Source organism: Rana temporaria, chromosome 2 (genome assembly GCF_905171775.1).
Source record: "Rana temporaria chromosome 2, aRanTem1.1, whole genome shotgun sequence".
Taxonomy (NCBI): Eukaryota; Metazoa; Chordata; class Amphibia; order Anura; family Ranidae; genus Rana; species Rana temporaria.
The window spans coordinates 406,894,675-406,911,484 of record NC_053490.1 but is presented as its reverse complement, the minus strand read 5'-3'; the positions used below and the strand labels follow the sequence as shown (position 1 = coordinate 406,911,484).

The 16,810-nt window shown below is 42.3% G+C and overlaps 1 protein-coding gene across 6 annotated transcripts in view; it reads right to left on the bottom strand.

Annotated features, from left to right (window-relative positions):
* The window catches only part of PNPLA4 (patatin like phospholipase domain containing 4), a 125,961-nt gene that overhangs the window by 8,711 nt on the left and 100,440 nt on the right, over positions 1–16,810 (bottom strand). For 5 of the 6 annotated variants that reach the window (XM_040338150.1, XM_040338154.1, XM_040338153.1 and 2 more), the window contains one exon: positions 9,811–9,932. In XM_040338150.1, the coding sequence (XP_040194084.1) occupies positions 9,811–9,932 (122 nt within the window). Of the gene's footprint in view, positions 1–9,671; positions 9,933–16,810 lie in introns of those variants that run through there. The other variant, XM_040338152.1, reaches the window with a different exon arrangement.

The following is a 16,810-nucleotide window of genomic DNA, read 5'->3' as shown; positions in this document are numbered from 1 at the left end:
CCACAATAGTGAAGGGGGAGTTTAGGGCCTCAACTTGTGTCGGAGATAGTTGGGGCAGGGACACTTTGCTCAAAAAATCATTTATCATTGGGGCAGTGGGTTGATACGTGTCTTTGTCCTCTTTTAAGTTATATAGAGTGCCATAGTACTGGCTGAAGGCATCTGCCACATCTTGAGGATGGAACAATTTTGTTTTGTGTAAGGGATGCAGAATGAAAGGGATTTTGGTTTTAACTCTTCGCCCCTTAATTTTGTTTGCAAGCAGTTTGCCAGCCCTGTTGCCTTGTGCATAGTATGTCATCTTCAACTTTTTGGAGTGTTTCTCAAAGTCCTCTAATAGGAGGAGCCTGAGGTCACTTCTCAGTTGTGTGAGCTTGGCAGATAATGCCTGTGAGGAATGTTTTTTATTCTCACATTCTCCCCTTGCAATATCCTCTGTGAGGTCCCTAATTTTTTTATGCCGCTGCCTCCTCGCCCTCGCCCCCAGCTGTATAAGTATTCCCCGAATATACGCCTTATGGGCAGACCACAAGGTGAATTGATCCTGGGCAGGTGTGTCGTTTATATCAAAAAATTCTTTTAGGTGTTTTTCTACAGTTAGTCGCACATCAGGTTGTTGCAATAAGAACGTGTTGACCCTCCACACAGGGGGAGGATTGGTGGGCGAGGCATCTTTAAGGGATATAGAGATTGAAGCATGATCCGACCATGTTATGTCGTTAATAGATGCGGAGACAGTTCTAGTTAGAGTGTTGTAGTCAGTCAAAAACAGGTCTATCCTCGTATAAGTGCGATGAGGAGCCGAAAAAAATGTAAAGTCTCTTTCTCCAGCATGGAGACATCTCCATACATCGAACATCTCTGCGTTATGGATAGATTCCTGAAGGGAAGTCCCCAGCCTATGTGCTCTGGTCGTGGAGTCCATGGCTAAGTCTGGTACAGCATTGAAGTCCCCACACATCACAAGCAGACCTCTCTTGATAGACTGTAGTTTCCTCATTAATTTGTTGAAAAATTGTGTCTGGTGGACATTCGGAGCATATACGTTAACAATTGTATATGTTACTGAATTAATATCACAGACCAGGACCAGGAACCTCCCCCCAGGGTCAGCCACCTCCACGTGTAACGTGAAGGCTACTGTGTCTCGTATAGCTGTTAGTACCCCCTTCGTTTTGGTGTTGGCATTAGCAGCGAATACATGGGGGAAGTTTCTGTGGGAGCACTGGGGTGGGGATTCTCTGCTAAAGTGCGTTTCCTGGGCGCACATGATGTCACTCTTATGTAGCGTGGCTTCTTTCCACAAGGACCGTCTCTTGACAGGGTGGTTTAGGCCCCTAGCATTAATGGATAGGATTGTGACCGGCATCTGCGTACCAGGGGAAATGTGTGTTCTGTGGTAAGGTCGATCCCCGGAGGATCGTAACTCCTCCCGGCATGTCCTGTCCCAGTGTCTGTTTATATTTATGAACATGACTACTCACTGCGACCCCGAGTTGGCAATTAACTCTGGAGACGACCATCCGAGCCATAGGTCCATGGTGTGGAGAATGAGCATGCCATCCATCAGAGCTCCATCTTGAGGTTTTGTTGTCATCTGTATGTGTCCAAAATGAAAGAAAAAAGAAGAAAACAGAAAGGTAATACAAAAAAAATAGTTGGGATATCAACGGACATCCAGCCATTTCCATGGCAACAGAAAGTATCATAGAAAGGTCATGTCCGGGTGCAGCTGAGTACTGCTCAGGTTCAAGGAGGGGTAAGTTCATGCCCAAAACCCATCGCGGTGACCACGAGAGATCCTAAAGATCTTAAAAAGGACAAAGTGTAGATTACTTGTGTGATCTGGCGTTTCTTTGTGTCACCTGTTTCCAAACGGGTGTGACAGTTGCTCTTTGGGAAGTTGGTTTGTCGCTCTCGCTGGGACTCGGCAGGATCTCCCATTCTTTCAGTAGCTTGATTCCCCTGTCCACAGTGTCTACATTGAATGATCTATCTTTGTATGTGATGACAAGCTTAGTGGGAAAGCCCCATTTGTAGGGGATACTATGATTCCTCAGAGCCTTGGTAATAGTGCCAAGATTGCGCCTTTTTTGCATGGTGTGTTGGGAGAGATCAGGGTAGAATTGCAGGTTTTGAAATCTGGATGGGATGTTGTCGTTTCTGCGCATCGCCTGCATTAGCTGCTCCTTCACATGGAAAAAGGTCATGCGTAGAATCACATCTCTGGGTACATCAGCAGGCAGGAAGGCAGGTTTTGGAAGCCTGTGGATCCTATCTATTGTAATGTCCACTTCAGTAAGGTTTGGGAGGAGAGATGAGAATAAGTCGATCGCATACGATCGCAAATCCAGGGGTTGTATTGACTCAGGGACCCCCCTTATTTTCATATTGTTCCTCCTGGATCTGTCTTCAATGTCTGCTAATTTGTTTTTGATCCAGTCACTGCTTTCCTCCTGAGCTTCACTAGCATCCACTAGGCTATTAATGGTGGAGGCATACTCCCCCATCTTTGTTTCGATGTGTTCCACCCTGTCTTCCACCTCCCTCAGCTCCCCACTCACTCTATGAATACAGTTCATCATATCAGCTTGGAGTGAGCTACGTAGTGTCACCAACATGTCTCTAAGTACAGTGTCCAACACAGGCTGGTTACTAGTAGGGAAAGTGGCAATGGAGTCTGGTAACTCACGTGTGTCGTCCCCAGATTCTGTCGTGGGGCTCACTGCAGGGCCGCATCCAGCGCCATCCATCCTCATCCGCGCTTTTGCAGGGCTGTCGGAGGGAGAAGGAGTGGAGTGTTGGTCTCCTTGAGGAGACATCTGCGATCTATAGTCCGTGCGGGCTCCCCCACTGCTTCTGATCTGGTTGTTGGGCACTGGAGTTGAGGCCGCGCCGGCGCCATCTTGCCTGCCTCCGTCCCTCGGGACTGTAAACATGTCCATCAGGCGCTGAGGTTTCACGGAGCCTTTCCGTTTGTTGGTCATGATCTTCGGGTGTGCCCCACTCTTGTCGCACAGTCGTATGGCCAAAATGTTGTCCTTTTACAGGTAGTTTAGTGCCGTTATTCGTTCGTGGATTGCGGAGCTCTCTCTCTATGCTGCCATCCGGCTCCGCTGCAGGCCACGCCCCAGAGATTTGATTTTTTACAGAGACGTAATGTAAGTCAAGAGGTCCTGGAGCAGTAAGACTGTGTAGGGTTACCTCTTTGTCAGTGTCAACTCTTCCTGGTAGCCAATCATTACTAAGGAGGACCGTTCAGGTAAGAGTTTCTTTCATGTTTATGAGAAATTAAAATTTGCCAGTAATCCTTACTCTTTTCCTGAAACTTTTGTATTATTTTTACTAGTTATAAGTCCTTAAAAGGTGGATATTGATATCTTTAGCACTACTGCACAAGCGGTATTTGATGAGGTCACCCTCTATCATCCACGCATATCAGTTACTTCTACATTGTTTTGCACAAATTTACGGGTAGGAAGAACATAAGATCTAATTTTCAGTGATAATGCACGGCCTCATGAGTGTTGCCTAATGTTGTGCATCAAACAGTTCCAATCTATGCTCCCATAATCTTTGAGCAAAGTCTTATTTTATTTGGTTTTGATTATATTTCATTTTGATTTGTTGTTTTTTTTTTTTAACATTGCTGTACTATTGAAAACCCAACTAAAATGTCCTTAAAGAAAAATATTGATTTTTCCCTGCAATATTTCTTTATTTTGTAAACAACGGCTTGGGATGCTAGTCTGTATGATGAGGCCACAATTCAGTGCACTCAGAACAGAATTAGAGATTTTTTTGGATAAGTTCTGGTGTCTCTTTGGCAGACTTTGGATGGAAATAACAGATTTTTACAGCACAGTGAGCAAGCCTTATGTGAAAAAGCCAAATTATAGTACACTCAGGCCAAGATTAACATTTTTTTTTACATAAAGTCTGGTGTTTTTTTCGCAGACTTTGTATAGAAGTACCAGGTGCGGAAAAGTTGAGCTTTGGGTGTTGGTGGTGCCTAAGGTATGCTTGAAAAATAATCTGTCATCATGACTTTGTGCAATCATCGCTCTGACTGTACTCTGTGCCCTGATTGGGCAAAGCCTTGCATCTGACCAGTGGTCAGGGGCGTTGCTTCATCCAATTTGGGCTCTAGAATGCACTGTGCATTGTGGGGCACTCAGTGGGCGAACAATCCTGCTGAGCGCCCCACAAACTCAGGTGTTTGCCAATTGAACAAACAGGCGATGTTCGGGCCAAACTTTTGCTCAGCTCGAACTGTTCACCAAACTCTAGTCACACACTATGTTAAGACTGAGCACAGCAACAAGACACAAGGAAGATATACTGCCTAAGCATGGCCACTCCTAGGCAAAGATTTTAAAGCATACCCAGGTTTCAAGATGTGCTGTTCAAACTCTTTTGAAGAAGCACAAAGAAACAGCATACTGTAAAACAGGAAACAGATTGGAGAAGCAGTGGTCAGCCAAGGAAATTGAATGTAGCAGTTTAAAGACACACCATGCTTACTTACCTTCTGCATCAAAAGATGTCCAACTGTGGAATCAGCATAGAACTGGTGGAAACCAGTGGGACCCAGGTTCACCCATATACTGTCAGGAGAAATCCATCCAGAAGTGGTCTTCATGGAAGAATTTTGGCCAAAAAGCCATAACTCTGACATGGAAACAAGGCTATGCAACTCAACTATGCAGGAAAATGTAGGAACTGGGGTGCAGAAAAATGGCAGCAAGAGCTCTGGACTGATGAGACAAATTTGAAACATTTGGCTGTAGCCGGAGGCAGTTTGTTTGAAAAGGGCTGGAAAGCTGTACAATAATGACTTTGATCTCTGTGTTTACCTAGGATTGATGCTGGTTTGAAGACAAAGAGAGGCAATTGCTAAAAATAAACAATTAATACTTTTATATCCGACTATGTGTGTGTATGTATATATATATATATATATATATATATATATATATATATATATATATATATATATATATATATATATAATCCTTTAAATTTGGTGCCTGGGGGGTCCCCTCAGTTTGCCTGTAAAGCGGCACATCTACACCGTGTATAGAACCTAATGCAGCAAAACTGACATGTATTTAAAAAAATATGCCATTTAAATTGCGGGCAATACAAACATTTAAAAAAAACAGTGTGTGGGTCCCCCCAACCCATACAGCCCAGCAGGTCAGGAAAATGAGGTGCCACGAGTGAGTGGTCCCCTCCTGAACCATTCCAGGCCACATGCCCTCAACACCCCAACCCCCCACCCCAAAGCACCATTGATGGAGACAAGGGCCTCTTCCTGACAACCATGGATTGGGGTTGTGGGGGTCTGCAGGCAGGGGGCTTGTTAGAATCTGGAAGCCCCCTTTAATATGTCCCCTAATGTAGATCCATTGTCAATACCCAACGTCAGCACCACTGCCAGACCCACGATGAATTCTAACTGCCATTTGCCTGCTCTGCCATCTGACAGTTGTTAAATAGGTAAGGGGCAGAGCTACCTGGCAACATCACCTGGTTGCACCACCCCTGTGTGACTTCGCCAATCGGTTCATGCTGGATCGGTGATGTCCTATAGGGCAGTGCCGCCAGGTAAGGTCGCCAGGTGACCCCACCTTTTACCTATTTAAGAACTGTCAGATAGTGGAGCAGGCAGATGGCGGTTAGCCTTTGTCTCGGATGGAGCCTTTTTTTTTTTTTTTTAGGTCCAGCGGTTGCAGCGTTGTGATTGACAATGGATCTACATCGAGGGATAATGTTTTATTTTTATGGAACACAGTTTAAAAACTGTTTGTGTGTGTGCGTTTTCATTTATTTTTGACACTTTTTTGGTGAATGGGTAGGGGTACTAAGTACCCCATGCTCATTCACATAGGGGGGCTTGTTAAAGGGGGCTTTCCAGATTCAATAAGCCCCCTGCTCACAAACCCCCACAACCACAGTCTAGGGTTGTGGGTAAGAGGCCTTTGTCCCATCAACATGGGGACAAGATGCTTTGCCTGCCTCACAGTACCCCCAATGTTGTGGGCATGTAGCCTTGTATGGTTCAGATGGGGGAAGCACTTCCTCGCCCCCCCTTTTGCTGGCCTACATGCTCAGATGAGGGTCTGGTATTGATTTTGGGTGGGACCCCACACCGTTTTTTTTTTGTTATGTTCTCGTGAGGTTTCCCTTGAAATCTTTACTAGAGCCAAAGGGCCCGGTATGGATTGGGGGGGAACCCCCACGCCATTTTTTATTGCACATTTTTTCTATTACTGGCAATGTTGTTTTTTTTTCTCATTAAGCCATCAGTGAAGAAGCCCATTGACAGTTGATGACTCATCTGTTGTTAAGTACACAGTGGCTGGCTTCCCAGCCCACTCCTTAACAATCAGCTATTCACTATACCCTGAGCAAAGCTTTGCCCAATCAGGGCTTAGAATGCACTGTGCAGATCACAGTGTATTGTTGGGCGCTCGGTGGGCCAACAGTCCACTGAAATTTGTGTGTTTACTGAATGGGTGAACGGATGATTTCGGGATGAACGCTTGCTCAGCTTGAACTGTTCGCCAAACTCTAGTCCTGAGCAAAGGACAAATAATGAATCCATCTTCTTGATCAAAGCAGTTGCTTTAAGGCAGGGGTGGGGAAATGATTCCATCCCCTCGTGCCACTGAGTGCGTGTCTGCGGAGCTGTCAGAAGGAGCCGATGTTTACCTTGTAGTTCCGGGTCCTTCTGACTAGGGGTGCAATGGATCGTCACCGATCCGTGATCCGAACGGGTCACTCCGTTTGGATCGGCACACCCCGCGATCCGCGGAGCGCTCCGGAGCCTCGGCCTAGGAAAGTCCCTGGCTTCGGCCTAGCTCCAGAGCGGCAGCCATCTTGGTACACCCCTAAGCAGCCCTCCTCTCTGTTCACACCCACAGAGGAGGCAGAGCCCGCGCTCGAGGGAAACACACACTGCTGTCTGAGGTCTTCAATACTGTGGGGGTTACTGTCTGAGGTCTGCACTACTGTGGGGGTTACTGTCTTCAGCGGAGTTTGGAATCACAACAAGCCACTTTCACTAGACCTCGTTATGACAGAGACAACGTTATTCAGACGAGTTATGTAGTGAGTGAGCTAATCGCAAAGAAGCTCAGGCCTCATGTAGAGGGAGAGTTTGTGAAAGAGTGCATGGTTGCTGTTGCGGAGTTGTTAGCGCCAGACAAAGTAAAATTGTTTCAGAGTGTTAGTTTGTCTCGGAACGGAAGGACAAAAGCCTTCTACGACACAAGAATATGCTGGTGAATGTGCAAAACTAATTAAGGCATTTAATGAAAGATTCAAGGATGTGAAAAGTAAACAAATGGAATTGAACATCTTTGCTACACCTTTCAATGTGGAACCAGCTGATGTGCCTGATAACCTACAACACGAAATAATTACGCTGCAATGCGATGATGTGCTGAAAGCTAGGTACAACAACCTCCCATTGCTTGAGTTCTACAAGCATTACATAAGTAATGATGAATTCCCAACTTTGAGAAGACATGCATTAAAATATGCATCTGTGTTTGGAACAACTTACTGCTGCGAGCAGTTCTTTTCAAAACTTACCACCGCAAAGAGTCGACTGCGCTCCAGACTGACCGACGCAAACATGGAAAACCAGTTGCGAGTAGCAACATCATCAATATCGGCCAACATCACACACCTCGCCAAAGAGAAGCAGTTCCAGCCATCACATTAGCGATTAGTTAATTAAATGTTTGACCAAATATGTGGTGACAGTTCATGTCCTTGTTTATTGACAGCCTTATTTTTTTTACACGTCCATTGTGTTTCCTTTGTTCTTTATTTGTAAAAATGGAGTATATAAATAAAGATTATACAAAAAAAATGTTTGACCAAATATAACAGGCTAATTTTTAAGTTGATCATTTTGTACGGCCCCCGAATGATGTTACAAAAATCCAAATGGCCCTTGGCAGAAAAAAGTTTTCCCACCCCTGCTTTAAGGTATGCTCTTATGGCTGACCAGTGACGGGAGAAGGTCATCCAGCGCCCAGAGGGAAGATGGCAAACTGTGCCTCCCCCAGTAGGAGGGGGTGGAGCTAACAGCATTGCATGGAGCAAAATGCATTGTTTGTGGCATGTGCTGAAATAGTACCAATAGATACGGTACACTGCAGCAAACTGAAGTTTTAAAATCAGTGCACAAAGATGGGGCCAACGATGGTGAAAAATAAGTTCCTGTTTTGGTGGTGTCACTGGAAGGAAAAAATGTCAGTGGTTTTGTAGTAAAAATTCTAGCACCATATCTCCTGTTTAACTCTAAACTTGTAACCTGTAGTGGCTTTTAAAGCGTCGCCTATGGATAATTTGATGTACTGTAGTTTGTTACCATTCTACGCATTTGCACGTTTGGTATCTAACTACTTGGCATAATATCATTTTTATATTTTACAAACATTTGGGTATTATATTATGCTTGTGTGCACTAAAATTAATTAAAGTGTATTTTTTTCCTGAATTTTTTTTTTTTTTTTTTAAAACTGCTATGCAAATATGATGTTGCATAAAAACTTGCAACCAAATATTCTCCAGTGCATTTGTTTTTGGCAAATATATAATGTTTGGGGGTTATAAGTAAATTTATACCAAAAAAATGCCCCCTGACAGAAGCAGACTCAAAGCTTAAAAAGGTATGTATGTGGTAAATGTAAGTCTGAGCAATTCTAATAACTTGTAAATGTAAGTTTTTGTTTCATTTCATTTTTTTTAAACAGCATAAGGAATGGTACTTACATTAAATGAGAAGTGCTCCCTGTGCTGGTGGGCGCTTTTTGAAATCCAAAAGTACCTTGCCCCTACAATTCCCCCCCAATACCCAGGCAGCTGTGAACTGTCGCTGTGAGGGTTATTGTGAACTGCTTGACCTGTCGCACATGCCAACTTTGCCTGGCCTTTCCACTCCCTGTCCCACTCATACAAGCTGTACTATTCTGCAACAAAATGCACTCTTTGCAAGGTGGACAGGTAGATAAAGTAAAGGTCTGCCCCCTCCATTCATAGACTACTTTTCATTGTGGGAACCATAGTACAGCTTTTATGAATGGAGCGGGGGGCAGAAAGGGTGGGCATAGTCATCACTTTTGACAAATGATCTGTGATGGGTCCACTGAATAATCACAGCTGTAGGGGTATCTGGGGGTGGGGGGGGATGGAGGAATTAACTTTTCACTGAACACAACAGCCGCCACAAGGGACACTTTTCATTCAAAGTACGTTCTGTGCATTATGCAAATTTAGAAGCTAAAAAATGAACTAAAAACGTAAGCTTTAAACAGAGCATTTAAAAGAGCATATGAAAGTACAGTTAGTATACTTACCAGTACTACCTTTAAGCAGCATCTTTCAGGTGTGACAGATCGCGCATTTCACCACTGTGTCCCTTCAGTGCTGCTTATTTTAAAATATGTACTTTCAAAACCTCTAAAATTTGATTTTTGTTCACCAAAGGTGTCCAAATTCATGTTATACAATACATGTATTTTATACAAAGAGTAAAAAAGCTAAATATTAGAACCTTATAACTATATAAATTCAGAATTCTCACTTGCACCTCCACACTTTTTTATTTTTCATCACTCTGGAATCTCACCGATAAATAATTTTTCCAAAGGCACAGTTTAGAATTAATTTATTTGTAACTGATTATTGAAGTTTCAAGCTTGAACATACAGTAAGAAGAACACCATTTTCTAATATTAAAAGTTTTGTTGCTTAATTTAAAAGATTTTACAGAACTTTCTTTATTCATACCAATTCTCTGAATGCAAAAAGTTCACTGCATCTTCAAATCCATCTTGAAAAACAAACTCCATTTTGGCTTGGTTTGGCGGAAACAACGCATGGCTGATTCTTTGGAAATTTGCTGCTGATAGCTAATAGAGAAGTTTAAATGAGAACAAGTAAACATAATTACTTTTTTCAAACTATTTTAACAATTATGTTAAGCTTTAAAAATCATATCTTAACCAATCAAAATAGGGGTACCAACCCATTGTATATATGAATAGACCGCCTGAAGTGTATTATATAATGTACACCACTGAATGAACTGTATTAATTTATATACTAGACTGCCATTATATATATATATATATATATATATATATATATATATATATATATATATATATATATATATATAACTAACCTGCCTGCCTAATCTAGCTCAATCTATCTCTGTCCACAGTCGCACACTATATACGGCCGCTATATAAGCAGCCTTATATAGTTTGGGGCGTAGACTTAGGCCCCCTGAGCCATAATTGGCCAAAGGCCAATTATGGCTCTTTCTGCAGAGTGCGCTGTGATTGGCAGGTTAGGTGCATGTTTGGCCAATCATCAGACACTAATCTCGCAGTGCATTATGGGGCATTCTGCGGCACTCGAATTTCCCACAAACGCCCCATATTGTTCGCTGTTAGGCGAACGGCTAAACACCTGATTGAGTTCATCCCTACTGATAATAGGCACATTGACAGGACCAAAAAGGGGATGCAATTGGAGACTGAATGCTTCAATCCTCAGCAACCCAACCCATGCCTGCGAAATAGAACAGAGTAAAGAAAGATCATCCAAATGGCGTTGAGGTTACGCAAAGCAAGACAGACAGACATAGAGAAGTTAGAAAAATAATTTCTGCTTCTTAACAAACGGCACAAAAGGAATCCCTCTTCTGTACCAATTGAACGATTAGATGCTGCACGTACAGCCCTGAACCTAGCTCTCAACCGTTATTGCGGAAAAAAGCTTACGTTGGAGTGACTATCACATTATCACTAGATAGATAAAATGGGATCCCTACTGGCAGCCAGATTGACCCTTAAACGGAGATCACACACACCTTAACTAAAATCGAACTAGGGAGTAGTACTCTCTCACAAAATCCCCAAGGAATCATGGAAGCTTTTCATTCTTTCTACAGGAAATTGTAAAGTGAGGGCAAACCAGTCCTAGAAAACTCTGGAATCCTTCCTTAGCTCACTTAAACTCCCTAAGATCAAGGAATACCATAGAGACAGATTAGAAGCACTGATATCAGTGGAAGAAATCTCACAGGTTAGTAAAAACTTTAAACAACAATAGGCTCCTGGAACAGGTGACTTTTCGGCCCCATACTATATCCATTTTACCACTACATTAGCCCCCTACTTAGCTTGTTTCTTTGATGAGCTTTGTAAAGGAACCCAACTGGATAAGACCCTAAACTCAGGCTTCATCTCAGTGATTCCCAAGCAGGGCAAAGAATCTAGCTCAGTTGCCAACTATTGCCCCATACCCTAATAATAATCTCAAAATCTTAAGCCAAATGCTAGCTGACCGTATATCCTCTTTCATTAGTCTTTATGTCCACAAGGCCCCAATCAAATCAGAAGAGCAATTTACATAATTTCTCTTCTGAGGTTTGATTGGGGTGGCAGTCCTCCCCAAACAGACTTCCTACTTTCTCTGACCTTCCAGAACATCTAGTAACATGACTGAAGGAAAAATCCCAATTTGTATGGAGCGATTTGGTCATTCCCTTTTTGGGGGTCAATCTGGCAGCCTCATTGGAGGCCAACTTTTCTCCAATATACAGTAAATTGGAGGAAGACCTCACACATTGGGACAAAACGGGTCTCTCTTGGCTAGGTACAGTTAAATCAGTGAAAATTACCCTATTACTGCGAATTCTCTACCTCTTCAGGTCTATCCCCATTCCGAAATCTAAAGACCACTTACGAAAATTTCAATCGAATTTCATAAAAATTTGAGGCACAAAAGGACATAGAGTTGCTATGGTGCCCTCCTAAAGCCAGACCTGCCATTATGATCCTTACAATCTCCCACTCCCTGGTGATTTGGGATTCCCTTAAAAATCCACACCTGATCTCTAATTGGCACCCACTTTCTCATATTTTCTGCAATCCTCTCTTTCCCCCGGGTATGGACATAAAATCCTTTTACTGGTGGCTAAACAAGGGGATGTATAGGATCAAACATTTTGTCAAGGCTCACTGTAGGAACAAACTTTAAATGACAACTTCCGAAAGATACCGACTACATCAACTCTTCCATTTTATCCATTAATTATGGACCTCAAAACCATCCCACTTACTATTAGGCCTCGTACACACGGTCGGTTTGGTCCGCTGAGAATGAACCGAAGTTCAGTTTCATCGGACCAAACCGACCGTGTGTATAGGCTAGCGGTCTGGTTTCCTTCGGTCCAAAATTTCTAAACATGCTTCAAAACCGAACCGCTGGACCGCTGGGCGATCGGACCAAACCGATGGTTAGTACAGAAAAGCATCGATTCAAAACCCGCGCATGCTCAGAATCAAGTCGACGCATGCTTGGAAGCATTGAACTTTGTTTTATTCAGCACATCGTGTGTTTTACGTCACCGCGTTCTGACCCGCTCGGATTTTGGACTGATGGTGTGTACACATATCAGGCCGTCAGGCCACTTCAGAGGTGAACCGCTGAAAACAAACCGACGGACCAGTCTAATTGGTTTGGTCCGACCGTGTGTGCAAGGCCTTACAGATTAGGAGCATTGGTGTTGTCATACCACAGAGCAAAGGAGGGGGGGGGATTTTTGTGATCAGTCATTGGCTAGGGGGGTTTCTAAGTCCCTCTTCATGCTGGAATGGGAGGGACCTGGGTCAAACCTGGAGATACGCAGAATGGTATAGGGCCTCAAGCTCCTCATTTAAAGGGATTTTGAATACAGCACTAGTGGATGCAAACCTGAAAGTTTTAATACAATGGTATCTCGTCCCCTTAAAACTAACTAAAATCTACCCAGCAACCTCCCCTCTGTTTCCAAAATTGCAGACACATTGGATCGGTGATGCATATATGGTGGGACTGTCCCAAACTCAGAGGACTTTGGAGCACAATTTTCAACATGGTCTGGAAAATTACGGGTCTCACCATTCAGAAATCTCCCCACATAGCGCTGCTCAATTTCCCCGATTTTGAGGGTCCCCAAACTAGTTTGACCCCTTATTATGTTTATTTTTCTTAGAACAATGACAATTGCTCGAGCCTGGAAACGACCATATTTGTCCTTCACTTTGGTTAAAAGGAAGGTCTCCTGAATCATGACCCAGGAGAAAATGGTGAGCACTTTACTGGACAACCCTGCACAATATGAGGCCACCTTGGAACCATGGACCCAATATATTCAGCTGAAGCCCATCCCTTAAACCCTTCTATGCTCCACGCAAGGAAGCAAGACTCTTTCGGGTCACTTTGCTTTCTCTTCTTCCTACTTTCCTCTCTCCTCCTGCCTTTCCACTTTGCTCTTGCATCCTAGGCCCTCTATTCTGTCCTAGGGATTCTCATATAGACACAATGGTTTATTTTTCTGCAATACTGAAATTTAAAGGGCACCTATGTGCTCTGGTCAGCCTGGAGCCACGCAGATGGGCTATGAGAGCTTACATATGTGTATTTGTGCATTTGTGAAATAAATTGCGCAAACTTATATATTTATATTAACATTTTACCACGACTGATCCTGTGAACTTATTATTCAAAAAACAAAAAGTATGTACATGTGTCTATAATTATTAAAGTGCAAACAAACAACAAATAGTGTGCAATAAATACCAATACAGTGCCATGTGCCAAACTATAACATATGAATTTCTCAATCCATCAAAAAAATGTGAAATAAATCCAAAAAGATTTCAAATATGCTACTGTTACAATCCACAGATTGAATGTGCCCCAAGAAAGCAAGAAAAATGTATTATATACGAAAAAAAATATATATAAAAAAAAAATATATATATATATATATATATATATATATATATATATATGCTAAGAAAGTCCTTAACAGATAATTTCTTGCAGTGATGCCCAGCTATGTTTCCACCTTCACCGCAAATAGTGCCTACACCGTCACCGGATAAAATGGCCACTCATCAGATGGACCCAGAAATCTGCCTTTGGTTCATATGGATAACCACTCCCTCTCTCAGGTTTATCAGCAATCACTCCCAATGCTTTGGCTATAGTCTCGTTCTATATCCACTAATGTAGCTTAGACGCGAGTTTCACAACTCGCATTCGGCGCTCTATAAGTATTTATTCCAATCCAATCCAATCCAACATAAAAGACTATCATGATGTAGTATATCAAAGAATTTATTATGATTAAAACATATATAGTTATTCCACTCACATGTAAAAGTGCCTGGGAGCCGGCACTGAGCTAATCCAGCCGTAAATAGGAGTATACAAATGTACGAGTATGTCCTGGTCCGCACGTGTGATGCCTCACTTTGTTGCCTGCGTTCCCAGCCTCGTTATACTCAGACTGGACATGACGAGCTGACAATGGTCCCACAGCCTCTATGCATTTCGCAACTTAATGCGTCATCAGGAAGCTGCCTCATTGGTGCTCGTCAGTCTTATTATACCTCCCTGTGCTACTTGTTATCCTATCATCTGCTTCGTACAACAGGAAATACCACATCTGCCATTTTGACTACTGGTAATTCCATGACTACTAGAACTTCCAGCTGGAAGTCCAAACTCCATTTTACCGGAAGTGGACTGGCCGCGATTTTAGTTACTGGCTATTATTCACTGCCGCTGGTATGAGAGCTTAAATAAGCTATATCCATGAGGCAGATATTCTCCATTATGAATATATACAGATTCTTAAAGGATGTGGTTCTTGTTATTTCCCCTTTTTCTTTCCTACCTACTTTAAAGGCACCACTCACCTATATGCATACCCAGTAATACTTTAAGAAATAGTTTTAATATGTGTCTCAGTTGAATAGTTACATAGACGTTTCTGTGGTGGTATATATTTGTACCTTCCAGTTCAATGGGTATGCCATGCATTAGAGCCTTTATTTGTTTATTGCATTATATAGTTTCAAATGCACCACTAGCACGTATTTAGTAACCAAAGGTCAGGGCATGATGCCCCCCACCCCATGACTTAGCTTAAACCCTCTTGGGGTGTCAGGAGGTGGAGGTCATCCCTCCCTTTTATCTTTCTCAAATTATTATAGGAATCTTAACTTGCCAATCATACTTAGTTATGTACCACAGCTGTGAATTTATTGCTACAATGTATGACAATATGAACCAATGTTTTTCTCTTTTTTATGAATATCCCAATAAAAATCTATTGATAAAAAATTGCCGGTTAAATAAATAAACAACACAGGGTCCCGAAGAGTCTGGTATGGAATTCAAGGGGAACCCCATGACAAAACTTAAGAAAAAACGCAGCGGCCCCCCCAAAATTCATACCAGACCCTTATCCGAGTATGCAGCCTGCGCCAGACCCCTGACTTTGTCTGCACAGTGCCAATTTGTCCTGTGCTGATTACATGCATCCCCCAAAAAAATAATACCCTCTAGCAATACACACTAAACTGAGCATGTGCACAGTGCCTCCAAGGCTCTGTTCTATCAGTGGATGGATTGAGGACAGTAGAAGAAGGGGAGGATCAGAGAAGACAGAATTGAACAGCCTTTTTACACAATGCAGAGGATTAACCCTGCAGGTTCCACAGTGAGTACAACAAGCATGCGTTACTACATATACAGACCGATCTCACTGCTGTGGGTTTAGTAACACTTTAAGGATTTTAACTTGAAATGAACTGTCAAGAACAGATTGTTTTATTTATTTTTTTGATATTGAGAGTCTTGTACAAGAAAATAATACATTGACAACAACTAATAAAGAAAACCTACAGCAGATAATACCATTTTGCATGATAATAATGATCAACCTACCCTTTTAATTAGAAGTCAATGTAGCTCAACAGTTGATGCAAAAAATATTACAAAGAGGCTATAGTAAGACAATTTTTAAGAAATAATACAAAAAGCCAAAAGTAAGTGGAAATAAACTTTGTTGTTTGCCTCAAGAAGCATAAAAACAACCAGTACTACTAAACTCATCACCTGCTATACCATGATCATCAGCAGATACATAATAATATACAGTAAGTAAATATTTGTATCTACTTATGAGTGATATGATAGTCATGACATTTCTGAGAGAAAGCCCTTAATTTGTATTTAGATGGCCCCTGTGTCTGTCATCATGTAGCATACATTTCTCTCTCTTCCGCTCTCTCCCTCTCTTTTGTGTATTGATGACCAATAATTACAAACCCTTGATACCTACAAGGCTCCTTTAGGTCTACATTTTCAGGGGTTATATCTCTCAGAAGAGTTTTGACAGCTTGAATTTAGATAGCTGGCGCTCTTTAAGGAAGGTTATCCGCATGTGTTCCACAATGAGGATGCCAGGAAAAGTAAAAAAGGATGGACAAAAGGTCCAGAGCTTTGAACAATAGTAGACACCTCTGAAAAAGACCGAGGGGATTTACAGGAAACCTTGTAAATCGAGGTACCAATTACCATTTAGGGTTTAATTGTAAATCTTACCAAAAAACACTTGGCTATGCCTCCTTATACTGAACTCCACCCGTTGCCTTGGTCCCTTTCTGTGGAGAGAAGGGGGAATTTTGTTACAGTCCAATTATCTAAATGCAGATTATGTGGGTTCTGGGGACCTGTCCATTAATGCTCAGAAGCTACCATTACCTATATATTTTACAATATGGCTGCTACAATACGTATCTTGATTTGGATCGTCTGTGGACTTAATAACCCGGTGAAACGCCTGGCAGTTTTTAGGAATATTAAGCAACTACAAGCTTATATAACCTGTCTTCAAGAGACTCACTTACTACCTACACCGCATCCTTCCTTATCTGCT